Source organism: Ceratotherium simum, chromosome 12, assembly GCF_057802395.1.
Source record: "Ceratotherium simum simum isolate JZ-2026a chromosome 12, ASM5780239v1, whole genome shotgun sequence".
NCBI lineage: Eukaryota > Metazoa > Chordata > Mammalia > Perissodactyla > Rhinocerotidae > Ceratotherium > Ceratotherium simum.
Window position 1 is genome coordinate 43,282,872 of NC_141911.1, and position 16,088 is coordinate 43,298,959.

At 40.4% G+C, this 16,088-nt stretch overlaps 1 protein-coding gene across 5 annotated transcripts in view; it reads left to right on the forward strand.

Moving 5' to 3' along the window:
- The first annotated feature begins 212 nt into the window (after window positions 1-212).
- Window positions 213-16,088, forward strand: part of TBC1D9 (TBC1 domain family member 9) — a 114,368-nt gene continuing 98,492 nt past the window's right edge. For 3 of the 5 annotated variants that reach the window (XM_087437584.1, XM_087437587.1, XM_004426472.3), the window contains exon 1: window positions 214-1,187. In XM_087437584.1, coding sequence (XP_087293710.1) covers window positions 1,058-1,187 — 130 coding nt within the window. In that variant the 5' untranslated portion in view covers window positions 214-1,057. Of the gene's footprint in view, window positions 1,188-12,634; window positions 13,246-16,088 lie in introns of those variants that run through there. The other 2 variants (XM_087437585.1, XM_087437588.1) reach the window with 2 other exon arrangements.

Sequence of the window (16,088 nt, forward strand, 5' to 3'; positions counted from 1 at the left end):
TGATGTAATGCACTTAGCTGGGCCACTTTAATTACAATGGAATGGAGAGGGGGAGGGGTTACAGGCAGTGACAAGTTTAGCGCATGACTTGCCCTAGGGATGCAGGAAACAAAAACATCGACAACCATTGGCTGCGTCCACTTCCGACCCGGGTATCTAGCTGAGTCTGGAACCTTGAAACACTTATTTCCTGGGAAGAAGGGTGGCGCTAGCCTACAGAGCGTCAACCATAAACACACACATAACAGACACCCCCCACGGAGGCTGGCAGCGTCCTCCCTGCTGGGATGTGCGTGGGGCCGAGTACTTGGCACACGGTCCCCAGAAGGTTCCCCCAAAGCCAGCCACAGCGGCCCGGCTCGGCGAGCAGAGCCCACGGAGGACCCGCGTCCGCGGAAACGGGTGTCACCCGGGCTCGCTCCAAGTGAGCCTCGCTGTCGTCATTCATTCGCAGTGTCCGGAGCGTCCTTCCAGCGGGGAGCTGGGCTTCGCCGCGGGTGCCAGTGCCCCAGCGTGGAGTGTTAACCGCGGTGACCTCCAGGGCTCTGAGCGGCTAGAGATCAAAGGGGCCCGGAGCTCTGGTCGGCGCTTCGGGAGCAGCCGCGCCCCAGCCCAGCTCGGCCCTAGCCGCGGGGCCGAATCGGCTTGCGCCGCCCGCAGCCCTGCCCGCCGCCGAGCCGGATCCCGGGACTGAGCCACACCACTTCCTCCTCCCCCCGCTCCCCTTCCTCCGCCTCCTCCCGCTCCTCCCGCCGCCCTGGGCCCCAGCCGGGCTGCGGAGCGGCGGGCCTGGGCGTCTGCGGCCGCGGGCGCGCGGGGGGCGGCGGCGCCGCGGAGAGGATGCTGCTCGCCGTGCCCGCGTCCTCGCCGTCCTCCTCGGCCGCCCGCGGCGGCTTTGTTGTGGCTCGGGCGCCGCGGGCCGCCCCCTGGTGAAGTCGCTTTCCGCCGCCGCACCTAGCGGGCGGGCGTGTGCCCGGGAGTGCGCGCCCCTGCGCGCCGGTGTGTGCAGGACCCGACCCGCAGCCCCATTGTGCGTCCGCCCGCGGCGCCCGGGAACATGTGGGTGAACCCCGAAGAGGTGCTGCTGGCCAACGCGCTGTGGATCACCGAGAGAGCCAACCCCTACTTCATCCTGCAGCGGAGGAAGGGGCACGCGGGCGATGGAGGCGGCGGCGGCGGACTGGCGGGTAAGGACCCGCGGCCGGTCTCTGCGGGAGGGGGCCGGCGCCCTGCGGCGCCGCCCGCGGCCCTGGGCTGCGGGCACCCGAGACGCCGCCCGGTCCCCCGGGGCTGGGCGACCCGCCCCACTTTGGTGCGTGGGAGGCATCAGGAGTCGTGATTTTCAGACTGGGCAAGAGATGCTTCTTTTCCTACCCTGTCAGGCTATGGGGCCCTTCGTCTACTGGGCGCCCCATAAGTGGGTGATGTTGATGAGAATGGAGATGAGTGAGTCTGGGGTGGGGGAGTATGGGCCTGTATGAATTAAATGCAGTACTTCCCCCCTGCCCCCTTTCTAAAAAATATCGCTTTATATATGGGCAAGAAGAGTGAAGGACGTTAATTTTTACTTCATTTTCTTTACTGGTAATGGCAGGATCAGGTATAAAATGCTCTTTTGTTTCCAGGGAAGCAATCAGTAAGGAGCTGGTGTGGTCATTTCCTATATTAGTTATGACCGAAGAGAATGAATAAGGAAAAAGGAATTTTTTTGTTGCACCTAATTAGACATAAAACAAACCGAGTTATCTGGTTGTGAAAAGAATTAGCTGTGTAACTGCAGTTTAACTATTTTAACTCAATCCCTTCTTCCCCGAACCCCCTTAGGAGTATTATTAATATTCTAACTAGTATTACTAAAGCCGTGTCATATCATTCAGGATTATAAAATCAGTCAGACTCGTATCCCAAGTAGTGCCATATTAGAAAGATCTTTCTTTATTAACTGACTAGTTTGCCTGGTGGGAGGTTACAAATAATCTTGAACTCATACCATACTAGAGAAATTGGACCTTCCCCTCTCTCTCTTGGTTAGAATGAACAGAACTGGGATAACTTTTTACAGTGAAAAAGTTAGAAGAAATAGCAGAGGTTTAACCAGGAAAGGGACTGCAGAAGAGAGATGAACCTTGACCTCTTCAGAGTTCAGAATATATCACCCCCCAGGAGCTTGCATGCCAGGTAGATTGTTGCTTTCAAAATGCCCTGGTATGAACTAAAAATTCTTGATAAAGTATGTATTTAGCTGTGATTATAATTTATGAACTAGTTTTCTCAAGATTAAAATTCAAATGTCACATATTGGTTTGAAAGATCTTGCTAGTCCATCAGATAGCCTGTAGGTAATTTGATTTTTCTGCACTTTTTCTACCATAAAAGAGAAAGGAATCTGCAGAGCTTCAGACCCTGTTCTTGAAATTCTGATTAGTGGTCTAGACTCAGAATTTTCCAGTTTATTTTATAGAAGTTGTCTGTATACATTAATATGTAACTTGCATATCTAATATTCGGATCAGCCCAGATTATCCTTGTTTAAGTCTAGAACAACAATATAGAGTAGATACTTTACTGTATTAGCAAAGAACATTTCCTGCTGGAGTTAACCCTCGTACACCATGTAACTACAAGATATTTATTTTCTAGAGTCATTCGCAATAGGTTATGAAAAGTTCAGAGATACAGAGCCTTGTTTTTCTAGTTAACATTTTTATTGTGTTCCTACTGACTCTTAGAGCTGTAACTAACTACATTCCATTTGGAATCTCATCATTGATGACTTATTTCAGACAGATAAAATTATATCTTTTTAATTGAGAAATCATAGCTATTGCACTTGTCGCTAGAAAAATTGAAATTATTGTCATGAGTAAAAATATTCGTGCCAACAAAGGCTATATTCAACCAACAGAGGTATTTGCTCTGATATATTGGTGCCACGTCAAATGTAGCAGGAACATTTTAGAGATCCTTGTACTAGGTATAGTATATTCTATTTCTAATGTGAGTTCATTCATGCATTCATTAACTCACTGAATCATTTAACAGATATTTGTTGGCAACTTCTGAAGTGTCAGTGTCATGAAGCTCACAGCCCAGTGGGGAAAGACAGATGTAGATAAAATAGTCACATAATGTAAAATTGCCACTCCCAAGGGTCTCAGCAGACAACAGAATCCAGCCTAGTTCAAATGAAGAGAGTTGAGTGAAAAGACAACTTAGAAAGAAGGAGGCAGAGTTAGCAGAACCAGTGAAAGTCACAGCAGTGGGGAGCTGTTAGCACCCTAGGCCTGAAAAACAAGAGGCAGGAATGATGCTACTGGAGTCCCTATGAGCTGGAGGCAGGCGGGAGGAGCTTGGGCCTCCAGAGAAGCAGCGACCCCCAGAAACACACATCACAGCAAAAACAGGGTGGAGAGGACATGCCCGGACCTCTCTCTTGTCCCACCCTCCCAGCCCCTGCCATTGCCTCTCATCAGTGGAACCCAATGGAAGCCAGTTGGACAGGGTGTCCTGGTGATCTAGTCTCTAGAGATCAGCTTCCCAGAGATGAATCTGGGAGGTGGGGACAAACTGAGAATGACCAGCACTGAGAACGAGCATAATATTGGTTACCCCAGTCGGGGGTGGGGTGGGGTGAGGGCAAGGAAAGATTCCCTGAGGAAGTGACACTTGAGCTGAGAACTGAAGAAAGAAAAAAATCAGCCTGTGAGGACAGGAGGGAAGAGCAAGGGTTGGGTACCAGTTGTTGGACGATCTCAGAACCTTTATATAAAGTGCATTATCTGGACCAATGCCCCATTGTCCACTTAGCAAATGGATGACAGATGTGTGGGAAACCTGCTCAGTGTGAACTGGCCAGGAACACTCAGTGTATGTATAGTCTATGTGCTTGGTAAGATGTTAGCACAGAAAGCTATAACAAATAATGGGCCACGGTGAGGACACTTGCGTTTTTATTTTAAATTGAGCGATTCTTGTCCCAATTCCAGGAAATACTGTAATGCATATATTGATGCAATGAAGTCTTCCATTGTAGATGCATCTGACTTATTTATTTAACCCCCTTTAACTGAGATTTCATACATATGCAGAAAAGTGCACAAAATAAAGATGCAGAGTGCAATGATTTATGACAAGGTGAACACCTTGCAGCCAACACCAGGATTAAAAAATAGAATATTGCCAATGCCCTAGGAGCCCACCTTGTGACGCTTGCCCAATTACTACTCTCACCCTTCCCCAAAGGTAAAAAAAACTATCCTGATGTTTTTTGGTAAATATTTCCTTGCCTTTCTCTATAGTTTTTCCAACAAAGAACATATCTTTAAACACAATGTTTTGGTTTTGCCTGCTTTTTGAGCAAGGAATGAAATGGAATCATACAATATATATTCATTTGTATCTGGATTCTTTACTCAGCATTGTTTGTGATATTTATGAATGTTCTTGCTTGTGGCTGTAATTCATTCATTCTCTATGCTGTACAGAAAGCTATTATATGAATATACCACGATCATTTATCCACCATTTAGCCACTGTATTGTTGGTAGAACTTTGGATGATCCGTTTTGGGACATTATGGATAAGGTGGCTATGATCATTCTTGTATGTGTTTCTTGGTGCCTGTGGGCATACATCTCTATTTGGTCTAGGGGAATTGCTAGCTTATAGGTTATGTATATCGTCAACTTTAGTAGATAACACCAAACTGTTTTCAAAAATAGTTGTACCAATATACTCCCACCAGCAGCATATGGGAATTTCCCTTGCTCCGTATCGTTGCCAATATTGTCATTTGTAATTTTAGCCATTCTAGTGGTTTTGTAGTAATATCACATTATGGAGTTAATTTACTTTTTCCTTACTGATGAGGTTGAGCACCTTTTCATGTTTATTGGCCATTTGATTTTATGACAATATTTTGTGACATGGTTTTTCAAGTCTCTTGCCCACTTTTCAATTGTGTTGTTTTTTTCTTACTGATTTGTAGGTATTTTTAACATATTCTGGATATGAGCTCATTGTTGGTTAGATGTGTGGCAAAATATTCATTCTGTTGCTTGCCTCTTCCCTCTCTTAAGGACGAACAGAGCTTCTTAATTTTAATGTCCAAATCCTTTATAAATTGTTTTTCCTTTATGGTTTGTGTTTTATTGTGTCCCGTTCAGTAAGTTGTGTCCTTCTCTGAGGTTATAAAGATATTCTTCTATACTATCTTCTAGAAACTTTACAGTTTTAACCCCCATATTTATATGCAATTCACTGGGAATTAATTTTTGCATATTGTGTAAGGTAGGGGTTAAGTTTATGTTTTAAAGAATTTTATGGACGTGCAATTGCACCAGCATGATTTATTGGTGAGTACATTCTATTTCCACTGCCCTGTAGGCCTACCTTGATCATAAATCAAGTGCCCAAATGTGTGTTGGTCTATTTGGGCTTCCTAGTCTATTCCTTTTGTCTAATAGCTATTCTTGCATCAGTACCACACTGTAGTTTTATAATAAGAGTTTACATTCATTAGATCAAATCCTCTTGTTCTTTGTTCTTTAAGAGTTTCTTGGCTATTCTTTGTCTTTAATATTTACACAACATTTTAGAATCAACTTATTAAGTTTCATGAAAACAAAACAGCAGCAACAAAGACTTCAACTGTTGGGACTTTGAGATTGCATTGAGTCTATAAATAAATTTGGGCAAAATTGATATCTTTATAATATTGAGTCTTCTGGTCCATGAACATGGTATGTTCCTCCATTTATTTGGATCTTTCAAAATTTCTCTCAGTGATTCATGGTTTTCTGTGTAGAGGTCTTATACATCTTTTATTATGTTTATTCCTATGCATTTCATATTTTTTCACTCTGCTGTATATTGTGTCTTTTTAAAATTTCATTTTCTAATTCTTTTTGCTGACCTGTAGAAATATGGTTGTTTTTTAATACTGACCTTGTATCCAGAATCTAGCTAACTTATGAAATTAATTCTAGTAGATTATCTGTAGATTTTTTTGTATTGTCTACATCCATAATCATATCATCTGAGAATATTGACAGTTTTATTTCTCTTTTTCCTAATCTTTATGCTTTTTAAAATTTTTCTTTGTCTTTTTGCACAGGCAAATTGTACAATGTTGAAAAGATGTGTTGATTTTACATATCCTTGTCCCTTTCCAGGGCTCAAAAGAAAGATTTTCAACATTTGTTCATCAACTACAACTATGGTGATTTTCGTAGATAATTTTTTTTATTTTAAAAAAGTTAGTATTTCTAGTTTGCCAAAAGTTTTTAATTATATATGGATGCTGAATTTCTCAGATGCTTTTCTATATTTACTGAGGAAATCATATGATTTTTCTCTTTTATTCTGTTAGTATGGTGACTTATATTAACTGATTTTCAAGTGTTTAATCAAGCTTGTATATATAAAGTAATCCAACTCTGCTGTGATATATTATTGTTTTTATATGTTTATTAATATCATTTGTTAATCTTTTATTTAGGATTTTTGCATCCTTATAAATTAGTAGGATTGGCTTATAATTTTTCTTTTTTATAACATCCTTGTCAAATTTTGGTATCAAGATTATACTGGCCCTAAAAGAAAGTGTTCATTCTTTGCTCTAGTTTCTGGAAGAGTTTGTGTGAAAGCAGTATTATTTCATACTGACATGTTTGGCAAAATTCACCGGTGAGGCTGTCTGGCCAAAATTCACTGGGAAGCTTTCTTCGTGGGTTTGTTGAATAGAATGACAGCTATTCAAATATTTAGAAATTTTCTTTTACTGTCAGTTTTATAAGTTAAGTTGTTTATTTCTAGGATCTATCTTTTTCATCTAGATTTTCAAATATATTGGCATAAATTTGTTAATAATATTCTCATATTTTTAATGTCTGTAGGATGTACTGTGATATTCCCCTTTTTTATTCTTGACCTTTTTTTGCCTTTCCTTTCTTAATTGCTCTTTCAAGAAATTTATCAATTTATGTCTTTTTTAAAGAATCAACTTTTGGACCTGTTGACCTTCTCTGTTGTATATTATTTTCTGTTTTATTAGTTTCTTCTCTTTATTATTTCCTTCTTTCTATTTTCTTTGGGCATAAATTGTTATTTTTCTAGCTTCCTGAAAATGATGTTTGGTTAATTGATATTCAGCCTTATTTTCTAATATATGCATTTTAGATAAATTTCCCTCTAAGCATGGCTTTACCTACACTTCACAGCTACGTTTTGATATATAGTATTTGGTGATTATTTCATTTAAAATAGTTTCTATTTTCTATTATGATCTTCTTTGATCTTGAATTATTTAAGTATATAGTTCTTAATTTCCAAACATTTTGCTATTTGTTTTACGGGGGTCAGAAACTGTAACTATACTTTATATGATTTCAATGCTTTTAAATTTATTAAGACTTGTTTTATGTCCTGTTGATCAATTATTTGTAAATGTTACATGTTGTGCTTGAGAAGAATGTGTATCTTGCAGTTGCTGGATAAATGCTTTCTTTATGTTCATTTGGTCAAGTTTGCTACTTGTGTTTGAATCTTCCATATCTTAACTGATTTTTTAATCTTCTAATTTTGTCATTTACAGAGACAGGTATATACAATTCTTCCACCATAATTTTGGTTTTGACTATTTCTCCCTGTAGTTCTTAAAATTTTTGTTTTATGTTTTTCAGGCTATATTATTGGGTGTATATGCATTTATAATTGTCATATATTTCTGGTGAATTGGACATTTTATCATTAGGAAATGTTTGTCTGTATCTCCAGAATTGCTTTTTGCTTCATTATTATAGTTACAACAAATTTATTTGGTTAGTGTTCGTATGTTTATCTTTTTTATAATTTTACTTTCAACCTTTCTGTATCCTTGTGTTTTAGATGTGTCTTTTATAAATAGCAGCTGGTTGATTTTTTTCTTAATCCAGTCTGAAAATCTTTGCCTCCTGTTTGGATTATTTAGTCAATGTACATGTGATTTGGGTTTAAATCTATGATCTTATTAAATACTTTCTATTTTTTTCTACCTGCTCTATATTCTTTTTATTTGCCTCCTTTGCCTTTTAGTAGGATTTGGGGGTTGATTTTTTTTTTTTAATGATTACATTTTAAGCCTCTATTAGCTACAAGTTGTATATTCATTTCACTATTCTTTTAGTGGTCACTCTGGAGATTATAATGCATTTTTGACTTATCAAAGTCTATTTTATAATTGGTACTTTAATTTTATTTAAAAAATTTTTTAATTGGTACTTTTAATCGTTTTCCAGATAATGCAAGAACCTTGGAATACTTTAACTCCATTTACCCTCCATCCCCAGTTTATATGCCATATTGTAATGTATTTTAATTTTTTATATATTTCAACCTAAAAACATAATTACAACTGTTTTAAAGTCTGTATTCAGTTAGATTTCCACCCGTGTTTACCATTTTTGTCGTACTTTCTTCTTCCATTTCTGCCCTTTTTTCTGGAATCATTTTTCTACTGCCTAGAAAAACATCTTTTTCTCTTTCCTTAGTGAGAGCCTGTTGGTGATAAATTTTCTCAGTTTTTGTATATCTGAAAATGTCTTCATTATGCTTTGATTCTTGAAAGATATTTTTGCTTTGAATGGTTGGCAGTTAATTTTTTTAAAGCATGATTAAGATATTGTTCCATTGTCTTCTGATTTACATTGATGATTTTGTTTTATTTTTTTTGATAAATAAATTGTCACTCTGAATTGTTGCTCCTTTATAGATAATATGTCTTTTTTCTCTAGCTGCTTTTAAGTTTTTCTCTTTTTTTTGTGAGGAAGATCAACCCTGAGCTAACATCCGATGCCAATCTTCCCTTTTTTTTTGCTGAGGAAGATTGGCCCTGAGGTAACATCCATGCCTATCTTCCTCTACTTTATATGGGATGCTGCCACAGCATGGCCTGACAGGCAGTGCGTTGGTGCGCACCCGGGATCCAAACCCACAAACCCTGGGCCGCTGCAGCGGAGCGCGTGCACTTAACTGCTGGCACCACCTGGCCAGCCCTAAGTTTTTCTCTTTGACTTTGGTTTTCTGCAGTTTTACTATGATCCAGCTATTTGTGGATTTTTAAAAATCCAGTTTGGGGTAGTAAAACTTGAATCTGTCATTGGTTTTGTAAACTTCACATCCACTGTCTCTTCAAATATTTTAAAGTCTCTGTTAACTCTAGTATCTTGAGCTGATGTGGGTCTGTTCTATTGTCTGTTAGTTCTCCTAGTTTTCATTCATGTTATTATGTTATCCTTTATGCCTGACTACTTTTGATTATGTACTAGACATTTTATTTCTACTGTGTGGAAGTAATCTGATGCAGAAGATGATGTTATATTCTATAACAGAGATTTTTTTCTGCCAGTTGCAAACCAGAATCACTTTAATTTTAGGTATTGATTTATTTCAAAACTGAGCTCTAACCTGGGTTGTTTGTTACCGAGCCTCAAGGGACCCATGACCCACAAGTAGGTTCTTTTGCCCAGAGCTGCCCGTGCCAGTATAGAGACCAGGTTCGGAATAGCAGAGCAGAAACGTTATTCATTGATCAGTGAATGAAGCAGGCAGAGCTCCTGCTCTAAAACACCTTCTCCTGGAAGGGAAGTTGAGCAGGGTTCTTATGGGATGTAAAGGGGGAGGGGTCTCTGCACCTTTGCTTGGGGTGGGGGCGTTTGGGGCATGTGCAGATCTTCCCTTTTTGCACACGGCACCTTTTGCACACATTTCCTTTTGGGCACAGTACTCCATTGCCATCTTGGACACTTCTGGTTTGGACTGGTTCTACTGTTTGGCCACCTGGCATTGTTCTGCCTTGGTTCCTATGAGCAAGCACAACATAAGAACAAAGCATTAGACATGGAAAATGTTTTCATGGCTGGCCCCGTGGCCTAGTGGTTAAATTCGTGTGCTCCACATTGGCAGCCTGGGTTCGTGGATTCAGTTCCCAGGCATGGACCTACACCACTCATCAGCCATGCTGTGGTGGTGACCCACATACAAAACAGAGGAAGATTCGCACAGATGTTAGCTCAGGGTGAATCTTCCTCAAGCAAAAAGAGAAAGACTGTCAACATGTTAGCTCAGGGTGAATCTTCCTCAGCCAAAAAAAAAGAAAATGTTTTCAAGACTTCCCTGGGTGACAGTTTTGCCCACTTAAGATTCACATTTATGGTTAGGTTGTAGGCCTCTAAAGTCTCAACCCAAAAAGAGGGGGACATCATTAGCTTCTCTACCTGTTTGGTGGCACTGATTCCTCTCCTTGTCTTTCCAGTCTATGATCTGTTAAAAGCACACCCAGACTCTCGGCCACTCAGCAGCCCTTTCTGGAAGAGGCAAATGCCTCTCAAAATAAAGGTGCCCCACATATAGGGCTCTTCTCTCTGAGCCTGTCTCTTCTACAGGTGAGATAATTTGTCTCTTTTTAATTCTTTGATATTTTAAAGTATATTTTGTTCAGTTTGTATGGTGGTCTTCACTAGTGGATACTGGTACAAATTATCTCGTCTGCCATTGTCATGTGGGTGCTATTATTATCTCCATTTTTTAGAAAAGGAAAGGAAAGTTATAGAGCATGAATGACTTGCTGTGGGTCACACAACTGATAAGTAGAGGCCTATTTGCTTATGTATTTATTTATTTTTCTTTGCAAGACTAATTATAATGATATACGTTAACCTTATTTTCTTCACCACCCAACTTGAGGATCTAAAACACTCAAAAAATTTACATGCAATTTTAGGAGGTTCATGGATCCCAGGTAAATTAGAACATAGGCACTTCAAGTTAGAGGATGTCACCAAGAGATGGAGACAGTTTCTCGTTACACAAAATCAAAGAAAGATAGTATCCTCAGTAAGCTGTTCTGTCAGAAATGTGTTTGAGTTCCAGCTGTGTTTAGAGTGCTGAACTTTATAAAGATATAAAAAAGAGAAAAGGCAAGTTTCTCTCGCTGAGCCATTGCTAACTTAGTGATCAAACCTGGATGAATACATTTGGGAGGGCTAAGAACACAGGCATGGAGATGCTGTAAGGCTGTAGCAAATTGTTCTATCTGAGATAACAGCATTGGACTGTCTATGAATTGGACTTTTTGCACCATATGGAAACCTTCACAACAAGGGAAATGCTCCATTTGATAACCAATGGAGGAAACCAGAATGTTACCCCCAAATATGCCTCTTTGACATAGAAATTATTTTGAGCTGAAGGCAATTAAGAAGCAGTAAATGTAGAAAAAGCCCCTCCTTTTCTGCCTAAAAGCAGGAAATAAATTCTCCTTTTACTGGAGACAGATTCTTATCAGCTCAGAGGAATCTGCAGACAGGCCTTGTTAAACTGACCCTGTCTTCCTAGTTAAGGAAGATGAGGGCTACCTAGCCCTGGTTAGTCTTACCCCTTTGTCTTGTCAGTTCTTCACAAATATTATTGTTTCTTTGTCTACAGGTGTAACAGCTTCCTGCTCTGGTCACTTGTTTAGGTCTTCATTCTCTTGTGAAGGCTCCCATGTACTACATGTAAAAATTCAGTACAATTTGTATGCCTTTCTCCTGTTAATCTGTCTTTGTCAGTTTTAATTTTCAGACCCAGCCAGGGACCCAAAGAGGGTTGAGGAAAACTTTTTCCGCTCCCGTACCGAACAATCAAAGAAGCCCCAGTGGTGACCTAAATAACAAGGCAATGCGCTTGAAGCTCTGTCTAGTTAACAGGTGCCTGTTTGGGGGCTAAATGCTTTCATTTGCTAATTTGTAAATTTTAGCAAAGTTGCTACTAGTTGCACTTAGCGGTTAATGCTTTTCTCTGTAGATTAATTATATATAAAAGCAAATAAAATTTGTGTTAGTTCCTAACAGAGTCTAATGTCATAACTGGTGACTTCTGTGCCTTGGAGGGGGCAGTGGTCTATAGCTGTGTATGGGATTGGCTCATAATACTTGCATAATAAGCAAGTGCTACTAGCCAGAAGCATGGTTAGACAAAAGCAGATGTTGCTTGCTTGTTCCATGAGTTCCTCCCCCGCTGCTTGTGATTTTGTCCACAGAATGATTTAGTCTCCCATTCCAGTTTGTCCTAAGATTACTTTATTCTACAAAGAAGCCATAAGAATAAATGCATATAATTTGCATAGGATTCTAGATGGCTTTTGACATCTTCTGGGTGTTTGTAAACTGGTTGCAAAAAAGTAGAGAAGAGAAAATTTGTGCCAAGCTTTCTTTCAGAAATTGGAGGGGCCCGCCTGGTATAATGGTTAAGTTCACACGCTCTGCTTCCACAGCCCGAGTTCTGGTGTTCAGATCCCCTGCGTGGACGTAAACACCGCTCGTCAAGCCATGCTGTGGCCACGTCCCACATACAAAATAGAGGAAGATTGGCACAAATGTTAGCTCAAGGCCAATCTTCCTCACCAAAAAAAAAAAAAAAAAAGAAGGAAATTGGAGGGATTGAGGCTGACTTCCTGTTCTAGAGACACTGCATCTACTTTCCGCTTTGCTACCATCATGCACGCAGAGGACCCACTTCATGAAAAGATGAGATTTTAAATTATGGGATGGTTCCCAGGCCTGCACCCAAAAGCCTGTTTTGTAGTTATGTGCAAATCAGGAATTTGTCATTTGGATCTAGGCAGCTTATGATGCTAACAGTTGTGGAGGGTGCCACCTTGAGGTCTGGGGCTGGAGACCGAAGCCCACGCATGCCTCGTGGCTGCAGTGGAGTGCAGCGACTGCCAGGGGCAAATTGGGAAACCACCAGGGTTGCTATTTGCACAACTTCTTTGTGTTCTCCACCCCCTCAGAGAGCTCCAGTCTTGCAGTCCTTCCCTTAGTAAGCAGACAGCTAGATTCAAATCCCAGCCCCAGCAGCTAGCAGAGATGTGATTTGGGAAGTTTCTCCTCCTTTCTGAGCTTGATTTCCTATCTCAAATGGCTTAATAACCTTCTAGCACCCCTTGTGAAGACTCTATGAGATAAGTGATGTAAAATACAGAAAACATAAAGAGCCATTCATAGATGATGGCCCACCATTGTTCTCCCCTTGCTGATGTTGTCCTGTAGGTGTTAGGAGGCAGCTGGCTCGGACTGATTCACACCAGTGTGTGAGTAACTGAAGAGGACTGCACTTTACAGAGACCTTGCAGTTTTTAAAGGATGCTGTTAAAGCAAATGGATGACTTCTGATATTTCAGCAGCTTAAAAAAGTTAAGTCAAATGTTCAGGCTTTTTGGAGAAGGTAATTTTTGATCAGTAACTTTAAATTGTTCTTGTATCTCTCCCTCCTTCCTTCCTTCCTGAATATGCACATTTTGAAAGCTCTGCCAGTAAATACCGTATTCTCTCTCCTTCCCATCCTCTATCCACTCTCCTCTCTCTTCTCTCTCCTCTCCCTCTCTCTCCTCGCACAAATGACTCTCTGACAGGCAAACGGCGACTCCAGGGAGAGGACTGGGGTGGGAGGCAGGGGAGGGGCCACCTTTTCATATTGCTTTATATATATATAAAGATATTTGATTAATTAGTCAATCAGAAATTTGTGATTTAGAAACATCGTCTAGTTGTTAAACCAGAGAACTGTGAAGAAGTCATAACCTACTTTCCCCATTTCTTTGTTTTCCTTTCCCATCAGGTATGTGCTCAGAGGATAGGCCAGTCATTTTTTAAGGTGTTCTGCAGTCACTGGCTTCTAGTTTGCTTCAGATGACATTTGAGGTCTGGACGTGAAGGTTATTTACACATCCCTTCAGGGAGCTAGGTTTCCTAGCTGTGGGAAGGTTCTCCTAACTCTCTGTGGTAGACCTGGATTAGAAACGTTCATTTGGATGATTCAACTCTTCTACTTTCTGTTGGGGTCCAAGGAGCACAAAGCTAGGTGAATGACTATCCAGCCTCTGAGGTGAGGTCTGTGAAATGCACTCCTACCTTTTCGGCTCCATTAGTCTAAGGCTTGCCGGACAAGTATTTGCTAGAGGGAAGGTCAAATAGAACATTAAGGACTTGGTCTCTGTTTACACTCTAAAGAAAACAAAGTGACTTTGTTCATCTCATTGCCTTTTTTCTAGATTATTTGCCTTTAATACTTCTTAATGAGGAAAACTCTTTACATTTCAGCAGTACAAATGAATTTTTTAAATCTTTGTGTTAACCTAGGAGCCAAGGTAGTCACTAATAAAAGTAAGTGGGACGTAGATTGACATTTGGACTCTTTAATTAAAGCATAAAAAGAAGAAATCATTAATAAGAAATCATTAATTCATTTATTCTCTTTTATTCCGTTGGCACTTTATAACATCTACATATCTATTACTATAATGAATAATGTAAAATACATTATTTCTGAAAGCATCTTTGTAATTTTCAAATCTATAGGGTCTAAAGCTAAATTTTAAAAAGTCATTGTTATTGTGGTCATATTATTTTATTAATGCTTAGTTATATGTATTTTTTATGAATTTTACAATTAGCATAGAGAGAGTATCAAGGCAAAGGAGCTAACAATTGCTGGAATCCCCTGTGGTTTAGGCATGCTGCTGAGAACTTTTCATACATCACTGATTTGATTTTCATAGCAGCCTTGTAGCTTAGACATTATTTCCTCTATTATAGATGAGGAAACTGAGGCTCAGAGAATTTTAGTATCTTACTTGAGGGGACCCTGCTAGTAACAGACAGAGTTTGGATTTGTAGTTAGATTTGACTGAATTTGGAAAGAGAAGGATAAAAAGCAAGGGGAAGATGACATTGCAATCCATCCTTTAGAAAGCTAAAGGAAGCTGAGACCAAGTGAGTCCAGTCTTAGAAATGCAGTCTTGAGTCTAGAAACGAAGGGAACAGGCAGAGCAAGGCTGCACCTTCTCCCATGTTGTGATGTCATTGTTGTGATGTCATTGGCTGGCAGCTGGCATGGGTTACAGTTACATGACTCTCTATGTCGGGGAGGAAGTCTGAAAACTGACTCTGGATTTTCCTAAAAAAGGTTTTCAAACTTGCTCATTTCCAGCCTTCTAGCTAAGCTGTCTTTGGGCCCACAATATGGAGCCATTCCCAGTTATACAATTAAGAGGGCATTGAACCCTGGAGTGGAGGACCAGACAAGGGAAAGGCGTGTTTGTGTGGATATTCCACAGAGACAACAAATATCCATGTTTATTGTGAGGGAGGTCAATCTCAAAAGGTTTATGGCTACCAAAGGAGGAAAAATGTAAATTTGACATACGGTATTGATTTTTATTAATGTAATTTGTGTCAAACGTCATAAAGATTTTCTTTATTTAGTATCTGCTTCTTTTCTCTTTGTGGATATAAAAACATTGAGCTTTTTATAGGATCATTACAACAGTTTGGCTCCCCAAACTATTTTTTCTTTTGGAGATGCTTAAATGGGTGGGGATTTCAGGAGGTCCTTGAACAACATGAAATCGTATACTAGACTGGTGGAATTAATTAGGAACGTGTATTTTTCTGGAACTGAAGCTCCACTACTTTCGTCAACTCCTTCAAGTGAATTGTGAATCAAACAAATGAAGAGCCAATATGCTAAGGTCTTACCTTTCTCAACTCTGAATTTTCTACCCAAGTGATTTTCAGGAATTTATTGCTATTGCTTGTACCAGGCTTACTGTGAATTGTAAAAAGTCTTATACTCTTTCCAGGTAATTCTGTTAGTCTTTGAACCAGTTAAAAATGTTCAGTTTGCTATACAGTGTTTTAACAATGGAAATATATCACTGTCTTTGAATACAATGATGAAAATGTTAGTGCTCTTTCTTACTGTTATCCTAATACCCACATGTGGGACCCTTCAGCTACAGTTCTCAGTTTCCTCATTGTGGGGAAGACCCTAGGGGTGTGAGTTTTGGTAGGGTGTGTTGTGTTGGTGGGGGAGAGAGAGGAGCAGCGAGGGTGGGAGTAGGAGGAGATGGAGCATGCCAGTGGAGGGTCTTGGCTCAGTCCTCAGGCTGAGGTTGCCCTGGCTGCTCCCTTCCCTGCAGATGCTCCTCTCAGGAAGCCTTCCCGGGGATGCTCTGTAATGTGGAGCACGCAGCTCTGACAGGTAACTCTCCTGGTTCGCCCTTGGTA